Here is a 25,918-nt window from a genome sequence, read left to right on the forward strand (position 1 = left end):
CATCACCCATTGAAGAGGGTGTATAACCATTGTATATTCTTGCCTCCTCCGTCATGTCATTAATTGACCATATGTGTTGGGTTTATTTCTGAGCTTTCTATCCTGTCCCATTGATCTATATTTCTGTTTTTGTGCCAGTATCATACTGTTTTGAGGGCCATAGCTTTGTAGTATGGTCTAAAGTCAGGGAGCCTGATTCCTGCAGCTCCATTTTTCTTTCTTGAGATTGCTTTGGCTATTCAGGGTCTTTCATGTTTCCATACAAATTAAAAAATTTTTTTTTCTATTTCTGTGAAAAATGCCATTGGTGATTTGTTAGGGATTGCATTAAATCTGTAGATTGCCTTGGGTAGTATAGTCATTTTGACAGTATTGATTCTGCCAGTCCAAGAACACAGTACATCATCAATGATTTTGGTAAAGTTGCAGGATACAGAATTAATACACAGAAATCTATTACATTTCTATACACTAACAATGAAAGATAAGAAAGAAAAATTAAGGAAACGATTCCATTTACCATTGCATCAAAAAGAATAAAATATCTAGGAATAAGCCTACCTAAGGAGGCAAAAGACATGTACTCCAAAAACTATAAGACACTGATGAAAGAAATCAAAGATGACACAAACAGATAGAAAGATGTACAGTGACAGTTTTATTCCTTCTTTTCCAACTTGGATTCCTTTTATTTGTTTTTCTTCTCTGATTGCTGTGGCTAGGACTTCCAAAAGTATGTTGAATAAAAGTGGTGAAAGTGGCCATCCTTGTCTGATCTTAGAGGAAATGCTTTCAGCTTTTCACCCTTGAGTATGATGTTAGCTGTGGGTTTGTCAATTATGGCCTTTATTATGTTGAGGTAGGTTCCCTCTATGCCCACTTTCTGGAGAGTTTTTTATCATAATTGGCTGTTGAATTTTATCAAAAGCTTTTTCTGCATCTATTAAGATGATCGTATGCTTTTTATTCTTCAGTTTGTTGGTGTGGTGTATCACACTGATGGATTTGCAGATATTGAAAAATCCTTGCATCCCTGGGATAAATCCCCCTTGATCATGGTGTATGATCCTTTTAAAGTATTGATGGATTTGACTTGCTAATGTTTTGTTGAGGATTTTTGCGTTTATGTTTATTAGTGATATTGGCCTGTAATTTTCTTTTTTTGTGGTATCTTTGTCTGGTTTTTTCAAATAGTAGTTTACCTTACAGCTCATTTTTAAAGGCTCCAAACTGTATCTCTTTAGGTATCTACCTGCTAGTTATTTATTTACTAGGCTGCATAGAGCAGTCTCTTAGCAACCATAAACTCATGGAAAAATCCTAACTCTTCTCTGATACCACCTGTTTTTAGGAAGTGACCTTCTTTTAAAAGACTTGGAGTTATACAAGCAAGAAATACCAGAATTTAGTTCTTTTTTAAAATAAATTTAAATAAGTCATATTTATTTAATTTTAAAAAATTTTTATTTAAATTTTTCACAGATTTGTAAAGTGGTTTCTTCCCTATGGCCTTCTACTCTGAGGCTGCATTGGAGATTATTCTGGCCCACTCCCAGGGCAAATGTCATGACTGTAGATGTCTTTCTTCCTGGTTTCCTATAGGATTGTGAAGATGTCCAGTCCCAATCTGAACATTGTGACCTTATTGGGCAGTTGTCTGACTTACGGTAGCGCTTACCTCTTTGGGATTCACCATCAAGGTGCTTTAGCAGGAAGCTCAATGGAAACTCTCATTCAGGTAGGTGAAGTCTTCAGTTTTGTTTTGAATATGATGCGGGTGTTGGTTACATTTATCTTTGCTGTGGGCACTTTCAGAGGCAATCCCTGGAACGCTGAGTCACTGAGGTCCACTTTCTGCCCCAGGTCCTCTGTGGACTGAGGCATTACAGATCAGAATGTGTGGAGAACCACAAAGGTTTCTCTTATGCCTCTTGCTTCTGTCCCTTTCCGCCTGTAGGTAAGACTGTCCATGTTGTGCATTGGGACCTCCCTTGTGTTTGGCCCCATTCTGGGAAAGAGCTGGCGACTCTACAAGGTGTTTACCCAGAGGGTTCCAGACAAGAGAATGGTGAGTAGGCAACAAGTACACAGTGCTTGATCACAGACAGCAGCTCTACTACTGATTAAAAGCTAGAGAAACTTGTGCCAGATTACTGGGTCTGGCCCTTTTATGATGATCTGAAGCTCCTGCTCCTTACTTCAAACCTTGGAGTCACATGGCCGGTGTCAGTGCTATTGGGATATAGGTCTTTAAACAAAGGTTCTGCTTCATATGCACCCCAGGCCCTGGTACTGCTCTGGGGAATGTGTGAGCTGGCCCATATCTGGCACCAGTTTGAGGGAGAGCAAGATGCCCAGAGAGGCTGTTGCTTGGCACAGGTGTGGGCTGAAAGTGGACAGAGGGAGAGTGATTACAGAGAAGCTATAGCAGATAAGCAGTTATTTCCCTTTTTGGAGCCCAATTCTTTTCCATTTAAGAAGGGCATTCTCTGCACTAAGAAGGATGAGCCTGGAGCAGTGAGCAAGGAAGAGCATACCCATTTCAGCAGACAGAATCAACCCTAGAAGCTATGTGGCAGCCAGACCACCTACATGTGCCTGACATCAGGTGTCATCCTAGCCACATTCCCCCATTTTATCAGGTTTCCTGATAGAGCTGCCCACACCTCAAAGCCTGATCATCAAACCCTTTGTCTATGTAAGCCCTGCCCAGACCCAACATACTACTCAGTTGGAGTTTACTTCTCTGGACTGACAAGACTTTTTTTTTAGCAAACATTATTAAATTGTGGTGAATATTTATCAAAAGCTCCACTGTGAGTAACCATACATATGAAAAAGTTTGCCTAAAAGACAGTAAGTTCATTCATCCCTCTAGAACACTAATTCCTTTTTTTAAAAATAGCTTTATTGAGGTATAATTGACATCCAGTGAACTGTACATATTTACTGTTTGATATGTTTTGACATATGTATACACTGTGAAATGTGGGATATAATCTACAAGTTTCCTCATGCACCCTTGTCATCTCCCTCTCCTGTCTAATTCTTACATCCCCTGTCCCTGTCCGCAGGCAACCACTGACCTGCTTTCTGTTACTATAGATTAGTTTGTATTTTCCAGAATTTTATATAAATGTAATTATATAATATGTATTTTTTTATCTTTCTTTTACTTGGCATAATTATTTTGAGATTCATCTATGTTGTTACTTGCATCAATGGTTCTTTTCTTTTTATTGCTAAGTAATTTTCCAATGTGTAGATGTAACTACAGTTGGTTTATACATTCACCTATTGATGGATGTTTGGGTTTGTTTCCAGTTTAGGGCTATTAAAAATAAAACTGCTATGAATGTTTGTGTACGAGTCTTTGTGTAGACATATGCTTTCATTTCTCTTGTTTAAAAACCTAAGCGTAGAATGATTGGATCATATGGTAGGTGTATGTTTACCTTTTAAAGAAATTGCATGACTTTTCCAAAGTGTTTGTACCATTTTACATTCCCACCAACAGTGTATGAGTCCCTTTCCTCCACATCCTTCCCAACATTAGACTCGGTTGGTCGTTTTCACGTTGGTCATTCTAATAGGTAAGTATGGTAGATTCTCATTGTGTTTTAATTTGCATTTCCCTGATGCAGTGTTGAGCATCTTTTTATGTGCTTATTTGCCATCCATATACCTTCTTTGGTGAAGTATCTGCTCAGATCTCTCACCTAGTTTTTAATTTAGTTGTTTGTTTTCTTATTATTGCGTTTTGAGGGTTCTTTTTATATTCCAGATACAGTCCTTTATCAAATAAAGATTTTCTTCCAGTTTGTGACTTTTCATTCCCTTAAGAATGTCTTTCAAAAAGAAGATGTTTCTAATTCTGATGAAGTCCAATTTACTACTTTGTTCTTTAATGGATCATGTTTTTGGTATCAGATCTAAGAAACTTGCCTAACCCAAGGCCCCAAAAGTTTTTCTCCTATGTTTACTTCTAGATGTTTTAAGAGTTTTTGTTTCTACATTTAGGTCTATGATTTATTTTGAGTTAATTTTGAAATATGATGTGATCTGTGGATTGAAGTTCATCTTTTATATATGGATATCCAATTGTTCTGGCACCATTGTTGAAAAGAGTGTCCTTTCTTCACTGAATTACCTTTGCACCTTTGTTGAATCTGTTTCATTGATGTCATTGTTTATTTTGACACCAATACCATATTACTGTAGCTTTATGTTAAATCTTTTTTTTTTAATTTATTTTTGGCTGTGTTGGGTCTTCATTGCTGTGCACAGACTTTCTGTAGTTGTGGAGAGCGGGGGCTACTCTTCATTGTGGTGCGTGGGCTTCTCATTGCAGTGGCTTCTCTTGTTGCAGAGCACGGACTCTAGGTGCATGGGCTTCAGTAGTTGTGGCATGCGGGCTCAGTAGTTGTGGCGCACGGGCTTAGTTGCTCTGTGGCATGTAGGATCTTCCTAGACCAGGGCTCAAACCTGTGTCCCCTGCATTGGCAGGAGGATTCTTAACCACTGTGCCACCAGGGAAGTCCTATGTTAAATCTTGAGTCAAGGAGTATTAGTTCTTCTCTTTCAGGTTGTTTTGGCTAATCTAGGTCCTTTGAATTTCCATATGAATTTTTTAATCAGTTTGCCAATTTCTGCGAATTTTTTGCTGAGATTTTGATTGAGGTTGTATTGAATCTGTAGATCAAATTGTGGAGAACTGTTTTCTTAACAATGTTGTGTCTTTTAACCCATGAACACAGTATACTTCTTCATATATTTAGGTCTTTTCTAATTTCTCTCAGCAATTTTTTTGTAGTTTTCAGTGGAGGTCTTTCATATCTTTTATCAAATTTATTCCTGAGTATTTTATTTTTTATGCTATTATACATGTTACTGTTTTTTATTTCACTTTCCAATTTTTTGTTGCTAATATATACAAATAAAATTGATTTTTGGAAGCTGATCTTGCATGCTGCAATCTTGCAAAACTACTTATTAGTTCTAGTAACTTTTGTGCAGATTCCATCAGATTTTCTATATAGATTCATATCTTCTGTAAAAGAAATTTTCTTTTCAATCTTGTATGATGGCACTGGCTAGAAACACCAGTACAGTGTTCAGTAGAAGTGCTGAGAGCAGACATCCTTGAATTGTTCTTGATCATATGGGGAAAACATCCTATCTTAGTCAAAACTAAGAATGATGTTAGCTGTAGTTTTATCATAGATGCCCTTTATCTAATGGGAGAAGTTCCCTTCTATTCCTATTTTACTGAGTTTCTATAAAGAATTAATGTTGGGTTTTGTCAAATGTGTTTTCTGTATCTGTTAATCGTATGATTTTTCATTTTTAGCTTGCTCATATGGTGAATTACATTAAATGATTTTAGGATCTCAAACCAACCTTGTATTCCTGAAACAAACTCCACTTGGTCATTATGTATTACCCTCTTATATTGTTGGATTCATTTTCATAAAATTTTGTTTATAATCTTCGTGTTCATATTCCTAAGGTATGTTGCTCTGCAGCTTTCTTTTCTTATAAAATCTTTTTCTGGTTTTGTAACAGGGTAATGGCAGCCTTGTAGAATGAATTGGGAAGTATTCCCTCCAATTCAATTTCTGGAAGAGTTTGTGTATAATTATATAATTGGCATTTACTTATGGCATAAGTATTTCATTTACAATAGTGTGCTTCCAGTTCCCTACTCTCCAATCTTTGTGTTGTTTTTAATTCTACATATGTTACAAGCCCCACACAATTGTTACTAATTTTTGTTTAAACAATCAGTTATGTTTTAAAGATATTTAAATAGTAAATATCAATCATATATTTTTCTATGAAGTTAACATTTCCAGAGCTCTTAATTTCCTCATATAGATCCATATATTCATCTGGTATTATTTTCCTTTTACTTCAAGGATATCTAACATTCTCATGCAAGTGTGCTAATGTTGAATTCTTTTGGCTTTTGTTTATCTGAAAAAGTCCTTATTTCACCTTTATTTTTGAAAGATATTTTTTCTGGATATAAGATTCTAGGTTCATATTTTATTTTCTTTAGTTGAAGATTCCCCTCTACTGTTTTCTCACTTGTCCTTGTATCTCATAAGAAATCTGATGTCTTCCTTATCTTTGTTCCTCTATACATGCTTTGTCATTTTTTGCTGGTTGATTTGAAGATTTTCTCCTTATCACTGGTTTGGAGCATTTTGGTTCAGCAACTGATTTGTTTTTATCTTACAAACACCATGAATCATGTAACTAGTTGTGCTTCCTTCTTTTCATTGATTGTCAAAAATGCAGACCCATGTTTCTGCCCCAATTCTTGAATGGTATGTGCTCTCCTCACCTGAGCATTCATCATAATTCTCCTTATTGTCTTTCCTTAATATTTTTCATCCTGTTGCTGCATACATTTTTTAAATTTTATTTTTGTAACCACAAAAATAACACATTCTCTTTGTATTAAGTCAAATGCTTCACATATGTTTAAAGAAAATGCTAGTAATCTCTCCTCCACCACCATCATCTCTCAGTCTGACCCTCCAGGTTAATGGTTGTTAATAGTTTTAGGCAAAAATTTCCACATCTCTCTGTGTGCTATATAAACATATAGAAATAATAGTGTATTTATTTTATAACATCCCTTGAATCCTTTGTGGGAAAAGGCAGGATATGGAAAGGACAAACAAATGAAAATGTTTAATGGTGCTAATGATGATATGCACATAGAAATCACTGCATGTGTTTAGTGTCTGTTTCATCTTTGATGGCTGGATTTGAAGCCCCTTTGGAAAGTTAACCCTGGAGCCTTTATCTCAGAGCACATAGGACACTCTAGCCCCTGTGTTGTATAGCCAGTGAGCAAACTAAAGTTATGACCTTGACTCTTTTGCAGATAATCAAAGACCTGCAGCTCCTGGGGTTGGTGGCAGCCCTGGTGATAGCAGATGTGATCCTGCTCATGACGTGGGTGCTGACTGATCCCATCCAGTGCCTCCAGATTCTCAGTGTCAGTATGACGGTGAGGGGCCCAATCCCTGGAGAATCTAGTTCCTGAACTGGAGGGACTGGCTTCTGTGGGTACAGGGGGGTCATTCTCCCAGTAGCATTCACTGTGTGGACATCCTCCCAACGAGAAGATAAATGACCCAGAGAGGCTGGCGAGTCAGGAGCTGTGGCCACCATGAACACCTGCCCCTTGTCTGCAGGGTCTGCTCCGCTCCCACTGCTCCTCCCGCCCCAAGTGTTTTCCAGCAACAACCACTGAGAGGTCAGCAAACAGTGATCTTCCTGGCAGTTATCTCTGCTTCCACCTTATCAGTAATGAGAGTTTTCAGCTACAGAGAGCTTCTTTACCCTAATTGTTGAAAGGTAAAGGTAGTATTTTGAGGTGTTCTTTGGAGTCAGTCAACCCCAATTCAAATCCCAACTCTACCACTTACCAGCCTTGGGAAAGTTATTTAACCTGTCTAAGTCTCTATTTCCTCATAGGTAAAATGGAGATAATAATACTACCTATTTCATAGGGCTGTGGTGACGATTAAGGGAAACAGTGCAGGTAAAGGACTCAACTGTGCCCAGTATATAGTGTTCAATTAATAGGAAGCATTATATCTCCAGCCTAACAAAGGAGCTGAGGAATACAACGGAATCTTGACAGTGCAGATTCAATATTGAAGGTTTCAACTGTTAACAAATAGCAGAAAGGATGTGAAATAATTTGTAATTTTGCTGATGCACTAATTTGAATCACTGTGGTAGCAAAGCACATAACAAGGGTAAGCCCTGCTGGCACCAAGAGTCCACATGTCAGCCCAACTCTGTCGTCTTTTCCTCCAACTCATGGTTACTCTCATTTAGATTCTAATGGAGTCACCTAAATGTTATAGTTTTTACATATTAAGGGAGAAATTATATGCTACAGAGGATTTCACAATCTAGAATGTTTACAAAGATCTGCTGTGTATGTGTGTTCCTGGCAACTGTGGGTGCCCTCAGTCCTGACTCTGTGTCCCTTCTAGGTGACAGGGAGAGACGTGTCCTGCTCTCTGACTAGCACACACTTCTGTGCTTCCCGGTACTCTGATGTCTGGATTGCTCTCGTTTTGGGATGCAAGGTTGGTAACTTCATCTCCTGGGGATACTATCTCTCTGTTACCAGCAAAATGGATATAAAGAGGAATTATAGGAATTAATGAGGTGATTTCTTCAAAGAGTATTGAAATCAGAAGAGACCTCTATTGATGCATACATCTCAAAGCCATGACCCTTATTATTTCTGTACTCTATTTGTTTTGAGGGTCACGTTTCCAAATCTTTGGACTCCCTCATTGAGTCCTCCCCCAAATCATGTGGAATTCACCCACTCTTTCTCCCATTTCTTGGTCTGGTTTTTTCATTGATTTGTCAATACCAGTTTTCTCCCCAACTACCTGCAAGGGGAATTATAAGGAGACATTCTAGCCAGCTTAACCTATTCTCTTAAGTGCCCTTATTACTCCTCTTGGGTCTTTCTTCAAGATTTGTGTCAAGGTAACCTGCTGCCTTCCACTTGCCTAACTTTCTTGCTCTGATTGGAAGCATGGCTGGCCCTAAGACAAATGGCAGCATCCATGGTGTCCTTTGAGTGGTTCCAGCTGCCTCAAAGTGTCTCCCATACTGCCCTGAATCTCCCATCATTCGACTCATTTATCTCTGTTAGATGGCAAAAGGAGGATATTACTTCCAGAGGGTACAGGATACTATACAGGGCACTAAAGGAGAACCAACTATCCTGTTAGCTGGTTTTCAGCTTGGAGGGACAGAGAATCTGGCTTGGGGAGGGGTGGGGGAGTGGCATAGGGCAGGTCTGTTTCAATGAACAGGCGAGCCCTGCATGGCAGGAGGCTGCCTGTTGAGTATTAGGAGAGAGGGCCCTGGTTGATTGATTGCTGGCAGAGGAAAAGGAGGTCTTGTAGAAATAGATGGCCGCTAAAGGTAAACTTTACTCACTTCACCACTAGGAAAGTGTTCAAGTGGTTGCTTCTGAGAAATAGGCCTGAGGATGGGCAGGGCTGGGACAGGGAAATGTTGCTTTTTAACCATGTGCATGTATTACTTTGATAGAAATAGTTTTAAGAGAAATTGGTAGGAAGTGAATAGCTTTTGATCTCTAGTTTCTTACTAGTGGTTAAGAAAATGAGTTCCAAAATAGGACAGAACAGGGTTTGAACAATGACTCAGCCCCTTCCTAGCTGACCCTGAACCTCATTTGACCTCCCTGAGCTTCGATTCCCTCATACATGAAATGGGGATGATGATAACATCCTCTCAGAAAGGTTCTGAGTTTTGAAAGGATTAATGCATGTTGAGTTTTCATTCACTCCTGGCCCATAGTAAGAGCTAAATATATGTTAGATGCTTTTATTATTAATCTTCCACTGCCCACCCCTGCCCCCAGACAGTTCTGAAAGCACAGTGCCTTTCCCATTCTTCGAGCTCCTGTAGAAGAGCACGTCCTTCCCGGCACAGAAACTCAGCACTTCCCCCATAGCAACTCCCTCTGCAAGTCAACTTGATTTATTTTCTCCATTGCCTTTTATATAATCCCATTTCCATTTGATTTCACTGCAATATCTTTCTATAGGACAAAGAAAGAAAAAGGGGAAAGAGTGCTGAGCATCAGGAAGGTGACTGAGCCAGGCCCCCATGGGCTCCCTGTTCGACGGGCAGCTCCTGAGGAGGACCCCAAATCTGCACATTAAGTCCCCAGACCGCCACCCCACGCTTCTTAGCAGTGAGGGCGAATGACACACAAATATCAGATGTGACTCACTCAGACACAAATCATGCATGTATAGATGCTTTATTCATACCTGATTTCCTTTTGGAAAGAATTTTAATGGAATTAAAGCATTTTAATAGAATCAGATTTGAACATTTCAGAATCATAGAATTAATTTTATTCGCCTTTGATTAAATTACTAATGATCTAACTCTGCCAAATGCTACCTGATGGCGTCAGTTATCCAAAAGTCAGGCCCCACTGGCCTGCTGACTTGTATGTCCTCTAACCATTGAAGGTCTCAGGGCAGCCACATTTGGCCCCCTTTGGGACACTGAGCATTCGGGGCACCCAGACAACATCTCTGCTGTGCTTACTCCTTCACTGTAGGCACAGCCAGTCCTCCAAACAGTTGTCTTAAGGGCCATCCCTGCAGATGGAGTTGGTCAGATCGTGTGATTTCAGGGTCACTGGCAGGTACCCTGCTGATACCTGACCTTACTTTTATTATTAGTTCTCCCTCTGAGTCCCTGTAGTTCCCACCCCACCTCATCCCCCGTGGCAGCTTCATATTGTGTCATAAAACATCGATATTTGTGTGCTTGCCTTAAATCTTCCAACCAGATTGAGCTTCTTAAAAGCCAGAACCATGACTTCCACTTGGCAACACTGCTTCCTGCCCTACACCTACCCCAGCACAGAGCTTTGCCCCGAATCAAGCGAACATACGTTGAATCTATATATTATGTATTATTGATTAAAGCTTTGATTTCTGTTTAAATGTAGCTCCTTCTAGGAGAGGCAGCACTTTAAGAAGCTGTGAGCCATTTTCTGTGTAGTACAAATGAGAAATCTGAGAGCGGGTTTACATTCATGACAAAGAGGAAAGAATAGGGCCCTGGGTTCTGGGGGGCGGGGCAGGGAATGTCACAAAGAGGGTGAAGGGTATAGATGAGGCCTTTGCTGCCTGTGCCTGTCCCACGGTCCTGTCCAGGTCCCGGCCTGCCTTTGTTCTCTTCTTTTTTCACTCTTCGTCTCCCATAAACACCCACTGGCACAGAGCTGCTGCTAGCCTATAGAGATCCTTTGTGTGAATTAGAAAAAGGCATCCCTTCTGGGCAGATGCAGTCTTGCAGGTGCAGGGCTTGGCAAGCAGATGGTGCCTTTGGGAACATTAGAAAAAAGAGCCCCTTCCTCCAGTGCTTCCCCTGCCATGGCACATGGCTTGACAAGGGGACCACGGGGCTATTTCAGCTTCTGCATGCCCCTCAGCTCCATGCAGTACAGAAGCACACAGTGGATGCGGAAGCCCTCACCACCAGCAGCATGGTGCACCCCTTGCCCTCCCAGTGCCTGGCAGTCCTTTCTGTAGGGCTCCTACCTGCATGTATCATCCTATCCTTTGCCTCATCCTGGCAGAGTCCTCTCTGATGGCTGACTTGCTGACCTCTGATAAAGTAATTCTCAGAGGAGAGGAAAATGAAATTTATTACGCATACATGAGGTGTAAGGAGACCACCCTAAGGGTAGTCCCAAGTGCTATCTTAGTAAATCCTCCTCATAGCAACCCTTTAAGGTAGGTATTATTAACCCTATTTTACAGGTGAGGAAATGGGTCCCAACCCTACTGCTCTTTGACCCCAAGCCTGATATTTCACTTCTCTGAGCCTCTGGTTCTTCTCCTCTTTGTCTCCAGGGCCTGCTGCTGCTCTATGGGGCCTACCTGGCTGGCTTGACTGACCATGTCAGCTCTCCTCCTGTGAATCAGTCTTTAACCATCATGGTTGGGGTCAACCTCGTGGTGCTGGCTGCTGGGCTTCTTTTTGTGGTCACCAGATACTTGCATTCCTGGCCCAACCTGGTCTTTGGACTCACATCTGGAGGTATCTTTGTTTGCACAACCACAATCAACTGCTTCATCTTCATTCCCCAGGTATGCTCTAGGGAGAACTTGGAGGGCCAATCCACCCCATCATTCCGGAGACTTTGCTGGGCATGATCAGTTGTTCACTTTGTTTCCTACTGAGACTTTTGGGTGCCATTGATTAGAGAGTCAGAGGAAGGTGGGGTTCCTAGTGAGCTGGCTCCCTCTGTTCTTCCCTCCTCGCTGTCCTGAAGGAACCATTCTGCTCCCGGTCAGCAAGGAGGGCTGACCAGAGTAGCCAAGTAGTGGCACCGCTTCTGCCCAGGTGGCTGCCTCACAGACCCGCTTTCTACCCACCCTCCAGTCCGCTGCATGCATCCCCAGTTCCCCCTTCATCCTGATAATGTCATTTCTTGTACTAGCCTGGCAGTGAGGAACCTTTCCTTCTTTCCTGTTTGCAATTGCACATTCAGAGAAAAGTGCATTTGGGTCTTTATGAAATTTAAAATGCCTTTTCTTTCTTTTTAATAGAAAGAGGAAAATATAGAACATTCCTTTTCTTTTTACAATAAGGAAAAAGTAAAAACTAAATTTAAAATGTATTTCTTAACCATAATTCAAAAAGAGTCATGTACCACAATGTTCATTGCAGCGCTATCTACAGTAGCCAGGACATGGAAGCAACCTAATTGTCCATCAACAGATGAATGGATAAAGAAGATGTGGCACATATATACAATGGGATAGTACTCAGCCATAAAAAGAAACGAAATTGAGTTATTTGTAGTGAGGTGGATGGACTTAGAGTGTGTCATACAGAGTGAAGTTAAGTCAGAAAGAGAAAAACAAATACCGTATGCTAACAAATATATATGAAATCTAAAAAAAAAAAGGTTCTGAAGAACCTAGAGGCAGGACAGGAATAAAGACACCGACGACGTAGAGAATGGACTTGAGGATACGGGAAGGGGGAAGGGTAAGCTGAGATGAAGTGAGAGTGGCATGGACATACATACAGTACCAAACGTAAAATAGATAGCTAGTGGGAAGGAGTTGCATAGCACAGGGAGATCAGCTCGGTGCTTTGTCCACCTAGAGGGGTGGGATAGGAAGGGTGGGAGGGAGACTCAAGAAGGAGGGGATGTGGGGATATATGTATACGTATAGCTGGTTCACTTTGTTATAAAGCAGAAACTAACACAACAATGTAAAGCAATTATACTCCAATAAATATGTTAAAAAATAAAATGTATTTCTTATTATGAGGATTAAGAAAAAATCAAACAAGGGAGGAAGATAGAAGGCGAAATATCCAGACAGCAAACAGAAAGAAAGGGAGTCAGAGAGAAAGGTGAAGGAATCCATAAGCTCTGAAAGGAAAGTGATGTTAAATTATTCACGTTATGCCCCAGGGTACCACTGAGCCACGTACATCCAAGTTAATGAGCTTGGCATTAAGCACTTGTTTTGTGTCCCTTCTAGTTCTCTTTTTCTTCCTCCCGAGGCTTCCCTCATCCCACGACACCCTCACTACCCTATCCTTATTCCCAGTGCAGTTACCAGTTGACCATGTATGACTTCTCCATGAGGGAGCTAACCGGTAATTAAAGTGTTGCCTGATGGAGGGTGGCAGTGTATTTATAAAAGTGAAGAGTGCACTTTGGGGCACGATAGTATGACACAGGCAGAGGCCCTTTACTCTTTTTCCCTTTCATAAATTCCCTTTAAAATACTCACGAGGGGGCTTCCCTGGTGGCGCAGTGGTTGAGAGTCCGCCTGCTGATGCAGGGGACACGGGTTTGTGCCCCGGTCTGGGAAGATCCCACATGCCGCGGAGCGGCTGCGCCCATGGGCCATGGGCGCTGAGCCTGCGCGTCCGGAGCCTGTGTGCCGCAGTGGGAGAGGCCACAACAGTGAGAGGCCCGCGTACTGCAAAAAAAAAAATACTCAAGAGGATGAACAAATATGGAAAAATCTGTAGCAGCGGCACTAAAAATCAAGGATGGGCATTGCCTCTGGGCCAGAAACTAGAGGAATTTTTGCTGAATCTTAATGTTATAAGAACTGCATTGAAGGAAGCCTTTGAGAGCTGAGTCTTATTTGTCTGGGATGTAGCAGAAAAGGGCTATGAAATGCCAGGGCTGTTCTTCCCTGGAAGATGGGTAAAAGAGAGTGTAGAGGAGACTTTTGGGAAGCCCACTCCTTAGGCCCTGGGGCCAACATTGTTGATTGGTAACCCATCCACCCATTGCCAAACCCTTTGTTTCTTGATTCATCTCTACTATATAGTCTGAAAGAGCTAAACACTTGCTTTGCCAGCCTCCCTTATAGCTAGGTGTACCCATGTAACACAGTTTTGAACACCAAAGGTTTTCTGGGAGGCTTCTGAGAAAGCTTTTGCTTTCCTAAAAAAAGCTATGGGGGTGGCTGGCATTGCCTCTTCTACTTTCTTCCTACCTTGAATGTTTTTGATGCTTAAAGTTATGGCAGCCATCTTGTGATGATGAGGGAAAAGCCAAGAGAATGTATTTACTATGTACCAGGAAACTATAGCTTTTCCCACATAAGACTATAAATTCAGGGGGAAAGGATCTATGAGGAGATTCTGCAGTTCACAATAAAAGGACCACAAATTTCTGAAGATTTAGAGAAGCTACCTTCCTCTGAAATAAAATAGAAGGTTTTTAGAAGGTATCTGATTAGTCTTATCAATAGGATTTAAAGGTTATTGCCCCTCTTTGACTAAAGCAAACCATTATGAAAACGACATAATCTTAGATCATGAAATATTGAATAAGGATGAAAAAGATTGTGTTAAATTTAAAACGCCAATAGAAGCATTGAATAGGCAGCTGGACATGACAAAATACTGAATTAGTGGGTTAATTTAAGGAAACAGAAAACAAGGACCCAGGAAAAAAATGAGAGACTAGAAAATATGGAGAGCAGGTCTAGGGATATGATTTAAAGCTAATAGGGGTCTCTGAAAGAGAACAAGATAATTTAGAGCAGAAGTAATCAAGGAACTATTAGAAGAAAGCTTTCCTGATCTAACCCAAGACCTCCATCTGAAAATTGAGTGAATCAGTAAACTCCCTAATGTGGCCCTTACTTAGGTTTCCTCTCTCCACACTCGCCTCTGTCCCTCTTGTATCCTAAGCCTCAGACACAAGATTTCCACTTTCCTCTGTTTAAATCCTCAGGACCTGGGACCATAGTGATATTTAGGTGCACTTCCATCTTATACACAGACATAAAAATGCAAGATGAAGTTCATCTTGGAATCTGTCTTCCGGGTTTGAACTAAGAACAGGCACTTGGTTTGTTGAAGTGGGAGTGGAAATGGAATTATTGGGGCTGGGGCACCGAAACTGGGCAGATGGACTGTGTTGGCCTTTCTCTTTCCTTCTGTCTATCTCAGTCCTCCTAGCTGTCTTGAGCTTCCTTTCTCATACTGTATCTTTTCTATTTTCTCTCTCATGCTTTTCCTCTTCTTGAACTGACCATGATCTGAAACAAAAAAATATATTTTATAGTCAGTTGTATTTTAGGTGTAGGAGGTAAATTGTTTTTCAAAATATAAAAGTAACTGAGGTTTTTCAGGTTTTCTGTGTGCCCTTGAATTGATTTTCCCCTCTGACTCTGTGGCCTTTGGTTGAAGATTCTCCCTGTGAGACCAGAGACTGGATATTCCCAGGACAGTTGGACAGCTGAGCAAATTTGGAGAAGTGTGTGAGGGGAGCCACAAGGAGGGGGAAGGGAGCAGGGAGGCAGGCTTTCTTCTTGCTACTGAGCCTTCAGACTGGACTGTGATGGGAGGGATTTATGAAAGCAAAGGCACAGACACCTCAAGGGCAGGTAGGCGGTGCCAGAAAGCTGGGTGAAATGGACGATGTGACTGAAGAGCTAAGTGGACTAAGTAGCATTCTCCACAGGCCCTCAGGAAATGCCTAAGTGTTTACGCCAAACGCTGAGGCCATCACTAGTAGTGAGCCAGCCTCTGCTTTTGTGACTTAGATGTGACCCATCCTCCCACACAACCCCTCCCCTCCCTCCACCTCTGAGAGGCAGGTGGGTCCTGAGGTAGGACATTCTTTTATCCTCTAAACCCACAAAGTGTTTCATCTGCTCCTCCAGGAAGGTACTCACGACTTTCTACTTTGCCTTATAGTCCTCTGTAAATGTCTCAGCACCCTTACCAGACAGATGAGCTTTTTAAAGGAAAGCTTCCTTCATTTGTCTGTGTATCTGTCCATCCAAATATTAACTGTTGGGTACAGGCAGTTAAACACAGCCTCACTCTAGGTCTAGTTGGGAACTGACGTGAAAGGATTTATAACCCTTGTGTTAAGTGTTTGAGGATGTTACACGATGTCAAGGAAGGGGTACCCCAGCCTGTCTGGGAACTTGGTGACACCGATACTGAGAACCAGTATCTCCTGAAAAATGTTCCCTAGGACCCACACAGTTGACAGTCTCTCTCATCAGCTGTGTTGAGGACGTGCAGTGTGGCACAGTGCCCTCGTTACAGCTGTGACTCTGCTGCTAAGTAGCCATGTGGACCTAGACAAATCATCCTCCTTCTGAGTCTTTCCTCATTTGTCAAGGAAAAAAGACAGATTGCAGACCTGATGTTCTATTATTTTTATTGATTTTTATTGACATTTGTGGTTTTCTGTTTCTCTGAGCCTTGATCACTGACTTGGGTTAGAAGTCCTCTAGAAGGAACAAACGTATGGACACCAAGCAAGGAAGGCATGGGTGGGGGTGGGATGAACTGGGAGATTGGGATTGACATTATACACTAATTTGTATAAAATAGATAACTAATCATAGGACCCTGCTGTATAAGAAAATAAATTAAATTAAATTTTTTAAAAAAGTCCTCTAGAAGGAACTGGGTTTTCAATAGCAGTAAGCACACCATGGCTCAACACATGAGAATAATGAAGAACAGCTGCATACAACTAAAACCAGCTTCATTTGAAAAACAGTGTTTAGATTGCTTAACCCTGTTATAGCTCCTAAACTCTGGCTTGAGAATGTGGCTCTAGAAGTCCACCTCAGTTCTGGTTTTCTTTGACTAGTCCAGCAGTGGGTTGGTAGATGGGTCCAGCCGATTGTTCTGTTTCATCAACCTGTCATCCTCTTCCTTTGGCATTTTTAAAATGATATAACCTTTACATTCTCTAAACCTTCTGTCATTGCTGTCTGTGAACTTTCCAGAGTAAAGTACATTTTGAGGAGAGAATATGCATTTATCTATGATACTGTCATTCCTTGGTGTTTTTGAGAAAGAGTGAGAGAATGTGTTTCTGGGTGTGTAATTAAATAAATAACATGTGTTCTTTTATCCAACAGCTGAAGCAATGGAAGGCATTTGAAGAGGAAAACCAAACAATCAGACGCATGGCCAAATATTTCAGCACTCCCAGCAAAAGCTTGCACACCCAGTATGGTGAGGAACAGAGTTGCCACGTTAGAGGAGAGAAAAACTCCATGGAGAGACTCCTCACAGAAGTAAGCGAGACCCTGCCTGCTGGATTCTCTATAAAGAACTCGAGTCATGCATTGGTGGGCCCCATATGCCTCATTGCTAACATTCTTTCTCCTCCTCCCATTTCCCCAATTCCTAGCCATTCTGGTCTCCCTTAGCAGCAAGCAAAACCTCAATGTTTCCCCAGTGCCCCTCCCATTGCTGACCCTCACTCACTTCATCCATTCATTGGACAGATGTGTGCCAGGCATTGTGCTAAGTGCTGCTGAGCAAAACAGAGTCCCTACCTTCATGGAGCTCACAGTGTAGTGGAGGAAATAGATACTGATCAAGTAGCCATATAGTTATAAATGGTGATAAGAATTATGAAAGGAAAAATCAGAGTGGGAAGAAAGAGTGGTGAGGACAAGGGAACCTAATTTAGAGTGGTCGGAAAAGACTCTCTGAGCTGAGAGCTGAAGGTTAACTACAAATTAGCCAGGCAAAGAGTGCAGGGAAAAGCATTCCAAGTGCGGGGAACAGCACTGTAAAGGCCCTGAGGAGTAGTGGATGCTAGCTTCTGCTGTGTGATACATCCTTTCTTTACACAGAGTAGTGCCCTTGTTTCCAAGATCCTACGGGGCTCCTTACTGTCTTTTCCAGGTGCTAACTAGAAATCTCAATCATCCTACCAACCCAGAAAATTAAGAGGTGTCTAAAGATGGGGAGGGAGGATGAATAGAGCCTCTGAATATCACAGTAGCGCCAAGGCAGAGACAAGGGAGCCCCCAGTCCTCTTTCTTCCGTTCTGCAGCCAGATTTGGCACCTCTCCCAGAACTGGGCAGAGCGATGTGGGCTTGAAGAAAGCACATGGGAAAGCTTGAGGCTGCACTGCCTCAGAGAGGAGGCATGGGGCCCAGAGGAATTAGCCAGTTTTTTCACACTAACTAAATTATATTCCATATTTTTGTTTTAGTAGAGAACATACCTGAGTAGGTGCTATATGGGAAATTATGCTTTTTCATATTGGACTGACACTGGGTACCAATAGTCCCTATGCGAAAGGATGGTGTGATGGGGACCTAAGGAACGTGACCAATGAAGGGATTCAGCTCCCCAGGCACCCTCAGTCCCTCGCACCATTCCCTTGGTTCTGGACCTTTTTTATCCGTCAGAGTAATACTTGTCCATTTCTTTACTATTTATCAAGCATTCAGGACCTTTTTTCGGAGCCAGATTTCTTCCCACCTGGCAAGGGAGTAGCATTGCCATTGATACTCTCTGAAGTCTTCAAAGAAACATTTTTTTTTCAGCTGAACAGAAGGCCAGAAACTTGGCGAGAACACCCAGGATGGTTTTCATTCACAATCAGCTAATGTTGGAACAGCCAAGTGGCCTGACTCTTTAGCCTTATGGTAATTTGTGACGTTCTTTTTGTACTCCTGCCATGCTGCCCTGTTTCCCATGCAGTGACTGAATCCGCTCTACCAAAAAGATGCCTTGAGTCTGCAGAGGCAGGGCCCTAATAGGGAGCAGATGCTTAGGTAGTAAAATGCCGGACTCCTGTCCCCGACACCCCACACCTGGAACACCTTTCCCAGAGCAGGCCTGAGAACCAGCAGCCCATCCCAGAGCCCTGCGGCAGGCCTAGAGAGTTTCCGGTATCTGAATCCCCAGCTCCAGCACTGCCCAGTGGATGAACACAAGAATCTCTCCTGCCTCCGTAACCCCAGCTTCTCGGCTGCATTTCCCTCCTCTGCAGCCCCTCTGCTGCCCCCGTGTCCTCCTCCTACTTTCGCACCATCTGGGCAGTCCGTCTTCTCATTCGTGCCTCCCTTTCCCCATGGCAATGGTCCCCAAAGGCTGTTTGGGGCAGCATCCATCCCTGACATCCCAGGCTGTGTGGAGGCCAGCAGGTAGAACCTTCCCAGAGCTTGAAGAACCTCCCTTCTACGCTCTGCATCAGAGGAAACTCACCTTTACTTTTCTTCCTTGAAACACAGAAAGAAGGGGAGATTCCATTTCTTCCTGTGGCCTGCACCTTATGAAACATGCCTGTGGATGTTTTGCTTCCCTGGGTGTGCCAGAAGTGATCATGAATAAGCTCGTTTCAATGCAGCTGCCATGGTCAGTCAGATTTTGGTCTCACAGTGGCAAACCACGCTTCTGATTAGTATGCAGCCATGGTGAAAACAGAGTCCCACTTCCTTTTTTGTAAGAAGGGAGATTTACTGATTAGGCTGATGTTTCTAAATCTGTCACCAGCCAGCTTCAGATGTTTGGTTTGCTAGAGAAGAGTATTATTCCCAACTCAAGGTTTATGCTGTTTTCCTATACTCTAAGGAATTTGTGGATAAGGCACAAAAAGGCAGCGCTCGGAGTTCACTTGCTGGGGTAGCTGTCATCAGCTGATGGCTCCCTCCCAACTCTGTGCGGCAGTAGAGCCTCCTGAAGCCAGCATGAGAATGTGCCGGGTGGGCTTCACGAGGAAGGGCTGGTGAGGAGGAAGCGCGTTAGGGTCCCTCCAGCGCAGCCAGCACAGTCACCGCCGTGAGATGCTCAAAGAGATACCTGGCACCACCCAGATATCAGGAAGAGCCTGAGTGAATGTCTTCCTGTTACTCACCCGCTCTGCTCCTGGCGAGTCCTTGAGTCACCTGCACTTCCGCGACGACGCCCAGCCCTTACCGCTCCGTGGCTGAGGAAAGGGGAGAATGAGCAGGCAGGTGCTCAGCTGCAAGTTCTTCCGCTTATTCACCAGTTGCTCACTGGTTCGGAACTCTCTCCTGAGGATAAGAGAAGTCTAAACCAGGATGAAGCTGGGAGTACCAATAATCAGAAAAATCACCTTCCTGCTTATAACTAGGGAGCCGTAGATTTGCCTTGGAGTTGCTGCCAGAAGACTCTTGCTGGACTAGTTTACTTAACTTACTGTTCCCTCAAAGGTTCACTTCTGGGCAACTCTTCCATATCTACTTGAGAAGAAACCACAAATTCAATTCATAGGCAAGTTATGTCAGGAATCCTAAAGAAGGGAAACATCCTTTTACTTCTAGGGCATAATAAATGGACGTCCAAATGCTCATCCTCAGCTTCTAAAGAGGATGACAGCAGAGAGGCAGCATTTTGGTATTTGGACAAGCACTTCTTATCATCTTCTCCAAACTCTCGACCCCGTGTCATCTGCCCCAAGACCCATCAGTTCCCCACGATGATCCCTCTCCTGCTCCACTGCCTTTGAACATCAAAAATTTCAGGGCTTCCCTGGTGGCGCAGTGGTTAAGAATCCACCTGCCAATGCAGTGGACACGGGTTCGAGCCCTGGTCCGGGAAGATCCCACATGCCGCAGAGCAACTAAGTCCGTGCGCCACAACTACTGAGCCTGCGTGTTGCCACTACTGAAGCCCGCGCTCCGCGGGCTTGTGCTCCGCAACAAGAGAAGCCACCTCAATGAGAAGCCCGCGCACCACGCAAAGACTAGCCCCCCTCGCAGCAACTAGAGAAAGCCTGTAAGCAGCAATGAAGACCCAACGCAGCCAAAAATCAATCAATCAATCAATCAATCAATCAATCAATAAATTTCAGTAGGTGGACATCAGGTCTGAACCAGACGATCAGCTGCCGTAGCACCAAAGGATGCTCAGGGCACACCCACTGCTGTTACTCTTCCTCCTACTTCATGCCCCATGGTCCTGCAGTTAGCACAGGCACATCTCTGCAGCTGCCACCCGCCAGCATCCCGGGCACAGCCTGTTTATCAGCTAACAGCCATGCAGCAGGTAGGCAGCTCACTAGCAGAACTGCCCAACTTCATTTATCTTCTGGGCTCCCTTCTAGTTCTACTGAATCAAGTTGTCAGGGACTTAGGCCCAATAATCCTTTTTTTTTTTTTTTTGAGCTTCTCCAGTAATCCTGATGCCTGCACTCCTTTGGGAGATACCGACAGCTGATAGTGCCACATGGTAGCTTTGGCCTCCTACCCGCAAGTTCCAGCTGAGGGAGGTGATAACACCAACCTGAGATTCTCATTCCCTCCTAAACCCCCACCCCCACCCCTGGCTCCAGTCTTGTCACTTTGGCCCAGGAATCTCCATCCTTCTTGTTCTTCCCATTTTCTAGACTGTTTAGCAAGTGGCAAAATTCTTGTTTCTCTATTCCTTCATCCCCATCAGAGATGCCTCAAGGTCATCTGTATTTTGCAGAAGTATGATATACCCAGAGTTGGGCCATCCCAAACACTGTCCTGCAGAGTGACCTGACCCCCTGTGTTCTGAGCGAAGTTGAGAGGGTGCTGCAGCAGCCAGCAGGCAGCTAGACTGTGCCTCCCCTGACCGCCCTTCTCGCAGACAGTGCCACAGTCTGGGGATGTACGGGGAGACTGAGATCATACAACAATAAATCATAGTAAACCGTTATTGAGCACACATGGCGGTTATTGTGCTAAATGCTTTGTATGCATCATCTCATTTCGCCTCAAGGAGGGACCTCCTCAGAGCCTAAGATCACCAGCTAACACGTGGAGAAACTGGGATTTAAACCAATGTCTCCTCATGCCACCCTTTCTCCACCATGGGAGACAGTGTGAAAGCCCTCAGCAGCATCTTTTGTTGATGGTTTTGCTTTTGTTTTACAGAAAAATGCTGTGATTGAAAGCCTGCAAGAACAAGTAAACAACGCCAAAGAGAAGCTGGTGAGGCTGATGTCAGCTGAGTGCATCTATGACTCCCCCGAGGGGGCTGTCCCGCCTGCCTCTTCCCACAGCAAGGAGGTCCTGGCTGCAGCCCCTCCCCATAGCCTAGCAGCTCAAGGGTCTTTGAAATGTCTCCCTGACTCTCTGAGTGAAACCAGCCCGGCCACCCAGGACTCCCAGAGTACCTCAGCACCCGCCTCAAGTGCACAAGGCCTCAAGGGGCCTGTGAAGGACACCAGCCCCTCCCCGGGGCAGAAGGAGGAAATTGCTGCCTCTCAAGACTTTTCTGACCATTTAAATTTGGGCCGCAGCCAGAAGCCGCGGGCCGAGCAAAGCCGGGGTGCGGAGAGAAGAGACCAGGTACCCATGGCCCTCCAGCAGGGTCTCCTGCCAGGTGGAGAGGGCTCTGTTCCCCAGAGACAGGGGCAGCTGGAGAACTCAGAGGGGCCCCAAGCGCGACCATCAAGGGTGAATTCAGTGATCAGGGAGAAGCTTCAGGAAGTCCTCCAAGATCTGGGCCTGGGCTCTGAGGCTCCCGTCCCCTGTCCTCCGTCCTGTCCCCAGCAGCCCTGGAAGAGCACTGCCTGCCGCAGCCCCCAGAAGCCGCCCCTCTCCAAGGAGCTAGGCTTCAGCCCGTACATGGTGAGGAGAAGGGGCGCGGCACAGCGGGCTCGCTCGCACGTGCCTGGTTCTCTGCCCTCCTCTGTGGGGCGTCGGGTAAACAGGGCTGATTCTGGGGCACGCACTGGGCAAAATGTGCAGGACAGGGACAGCCCCTGCCTGGACCCCCAAACTGCGGATTCCAGGGTAGCAAGACCCTCTTCCGGGAAGCCTTTACTACTCCCAGCTCCTCAAGGCAAGCCAGACTCCCCGGAGGGCAGCAAACAGTGCCAGACAGAGCCCCAGGAAGTCGAAGGGAGCCGCGCAGCCCTTTCTCACCAGCCTTCTGGTCCTGGCCGGGCGCTGTGCCCCGCTGCCTCACGCCGAGCCAGGGCCTCGCCAGACCTGCCTGAGCAGCGGCTGCAGCGGTCCCCAGCGCCCCCAGGCTGCCCTTCCCTGTCTCCTCCACGCAGCTACCTCGACACAGAGTCCAGCAGCTCGGACGAGTTCTTCTGCCGCTGCCACAGGCCCTACTGTGAAATCTGCTTCCAGAGCTCCTTTGATTCCAGTGACAGTGGCTCGTCAGACAGTGACCCTGAGCCTGCTGGGAGGCTGGCTTCCTGGGAAAAGCTGTGGGCACGCTCGAAGCCTATTGTGAACTTCAAAGATGACTTGAAACCCACACTGGTGTGAGCAGCAGAGCAAGTCTGGACATAGAGCTCTGTCCGGGACAAGCCATACCATGGCCTGTTGTGGCCTCCGGGGAATAGACCAGTGCCCTGCATTGGACCAGCCCTTACCGTGTTTCAGCTATGCTCACTTGAGCACTGTGGTACCTGGAGCACTTCTCGATCTATACGAAGAGGGGTATTGCCTGTCTTGTTCCTACCTCACCGCATTCCTGTAAAAGACTCCAGCCGAGTGCCCATAAAGGATACCCTTGGATAAAAGGTGCTAAATGAGCACAGAGGGTCTTCTGTCCTGGTCAGCCTATAATGTACAGAACTCTTCATATATACCAGATGGATGGCTGGGTGGACAGACAGATGGAGAAATGGAAGGAAAATTTCTGCAGAACCAGAGTTGTGAACTGTGATCCATCAAACTGGCTTTTCGGTGGCAGACCTGCGAGGAAGACATCTCCTGCGTCCTTGGGTGGCCCACTCATGGCAGGGGGTGGTTTTGTTTCTGCTCAGCTTTGAGAACAGCACCACGCCTGGGTCCCAGCTTCTAGCCAGACTCATACCATTGTGGCACCTCAGCATCATCCCTGAGACAGTCAGGTGTCCATGGGGCCACAGGTGACCCAGATCTCTCTCCTGGGCTCACATGGCACCAGAGGCCCACCGCATTGACTTTGCCAGTGGTGCAGTTTTGCAATAGCAGGAAGCACACACTGGCAATCTCTGTTGAGGTTGGGGAGGCCCTATTGGTCAAGAGGATGCCAACTAGGGCTACATGACCACTGATGGCTACATAAACCTAAAAACAGAAAATGGGAAAATAGAAAGGAAGAAATGGGGGAGAAGGTAGGAAAGAAAACAGGTTTTGAACATTTACCTTGAGTCTAGCACGGTACTTGGAAATATCAAATATCGGTAATTCCTTATGATAACCCCATGAAGTAGATACTCTCGTTCCCACTTTTACAGATGGAGATGATGAGGCTTAGAGAACTGAGGTAGCTTCCCCAGCGTCACATTGCTGGAGAGGGGCCCATGTGAGACTTGGCCACAGCTCACAGGACTCCAAGTGGGTAGACTTCCCTGGGGCACATGTCTTCACTTGTTCTTCTGGGAGTGGCGGCCAGAGCGTGGCAGGCCAGACAGCAAAGCAGGGGTAGTGTAGGAAGCTGCAGTGCACTCACCCTGCAGTCCAGGATGACAAAACTGGGCCCCTCACCTCGGGAATCAGCCCTCCACTGCCTCAGGGGCCCACTCACACCTCCCACGGCAGCCGGGGAGTTGGTGAAAGATAAGTGCCAGGATCTCATCTGCTGCCAGAGCCACACGGAGAACACAGCTGGGTCCACTTCACTTGTTGCTGAGCTAGTTGTTGTTTACAGGCTGTTCCCTGCCCCCACTTCTGTGTGCATCTGTGTGTGTACTTATGCTTGTGTGCAGGAGTTTGGGCCTTATTAGATATGTCTGGAGGGGAGCACGTGGCTTTAAATGTCTCACAGAAGATGTATCACAGACTCTTGGTGGCTGCTGACGCCTTGTGAATCTCCAGACACTGGACCAGGAGGCCCTCCTGGTAACACAGCTTCTTCTGTTGTCTACTTTTAAATACAAATATCATAATTTATTCTGCGTGTGGGCTTGTAGTTTCTGCTTGTGCTGTTTGTATGCTGTCCAAGTGAGACCTTAATAAAAGAAATGGCTCTCAAGGCAAGTCTCTTCAGAAATTGTAGTTTGGGGCTGGGGAGGAGGGGCACAGATGAGACTGAACCACCCAAAGGAGTGGAAATGCAGCAGCCATTAGAGTTGCTGCTGGCTTACCCTGGGTTCTAGGTGTATCTTCTACCACACTTCCATTTGTAACAGATTCTTCTGTGGTCTCCCCGTGCAGCTTCCTATCCCAGAAACACCTGCCCCAGTGGGTAGAGGAAACTCTGGAGACCCTCAATTCTTCCCACCCACTGGGGATCCTGTGGTTGGGCTTCACCTTCAGCTCCTTTCCTCCCAGTGTGTCACCGCTAGCAGCCTACTCTTCAGTAGTGTGGAATATGCAGGCTCTAAACCTGGCAGTGCTTCTCTCACTCTCTGCTCCTACACCCTCAGTTCCCTCATCCCAGCCCTTCCACATCTCCATCTCTCTTCTATCTAGAATTTCTTTCCCTTCTTTGTGCATCTTGTGAATTACTCATCCCTCAAGGCTCAGGTAGAGCATTCCCAGGTAAAAATGACATCCCCTAGTTAAATGAAGAAAGATGTTTTGGGGGCCATGCTTCACACTTAGTTGTATAGAAGCTTCTAGCATCCATTTTTCCTAGAATGACTTTGTAACACTTGCTAGACTTTGTTGAAAAGATGGAGAATCTACCCTATATTTTCCTTATTTATCATTTGGTTTGAAAACTGTATGCCAAGCACCACAACTTCCTGCCCCAGAATACTGTCTCCAAATCTATTGCTTACTGTGTACTACCTCCACACCCACTCCTCACCAGCTTCTTCCCTAGATTTTTTACTCAAGACCAGCTAATCCAGTGATGAAATTCTTGGAAGGATGAGTATGCCATGACTTCTGGCCCGCTCTTGATTGTTATGCTCTTGAAGAAAGGGCAGAGACTTGGTGCAAAGAAATCCTAGAGAAGTAAACATTGCCTCTGCTGTCGTGATCGGGGCTATGCCTGTCTGTTGGTCGTAAGGTCTGGCATGAAGCCCAGCCTGCTTCTTACCCAAGTATATGTTGCTTTGCTGATTGAAATCTTAGGGTTGGAGGTGTCCATCCTGATCCCAAAGTCTGCCCCTGTCTCTGGCCCGGGTCAAACTCTTTCCTTAAAGGATCAACTTGG

The 25,918-nt window shown here is 44.7% G+C and overlaps 1 protein-coding gene across 2 annotated transcripts in view; it reads left to right on the forward strand.

Moving 5' to 3' along the window:
* The window catches only part of GPR156 (G protein-coupled receptor 156), a 94,354-nt gene extending 69,577 nt beyond the window's left edge, over positions 1–24,777 (forward strand). For both annotated transcript variants that reach the window (XM_082625597.1, XM_082625598.1), the window contains 7 exons: positions 1,603–1,738; positions 1,958–2,068; positions 6,899–7,024; positions 8,025–8,120; positions 11,463–11,699; positions 16,992–17,150; positions 21,742–24,777. In XM_082625597.1, coding sequence (XP_082481723.1) covers positions 1,603–1,738; positions 1,958–2,068; positions 6,899–7,024; positions 8,025–8,120; positions 11,463–11,699; positions 16,992–17,150; positions 21,742–23,091 — 2,215 coding nt within the window. In that variant the 3' untranslated portion in view covers positions 23,092–24,777. The remainder of the gene's footprint in view (positions 1–1,602; positions 1,739–1,957; positions 2,069–6,898; positions 7,025–8,024; positions 8,121–11,462; positions 11,700–16,991; positions 17,151–21,741) is intronic.
* The last annotated feature ends 1,141 nt before the right edge of the window (positions 24,778–25,918 follow it).

Source organism: Mesoplodon mirus (genome assembly GCF_964341445.2).
Source record: "Mesoplodon mirus genome assembly, chromosome: 6".
Taxonomy (NCBI): Eukaryota; Metazoa; Chordata; class Mammalia; order Artiodactyla; family Ziphiidae; genus Mesoplodon; species Mesoplodon mirus.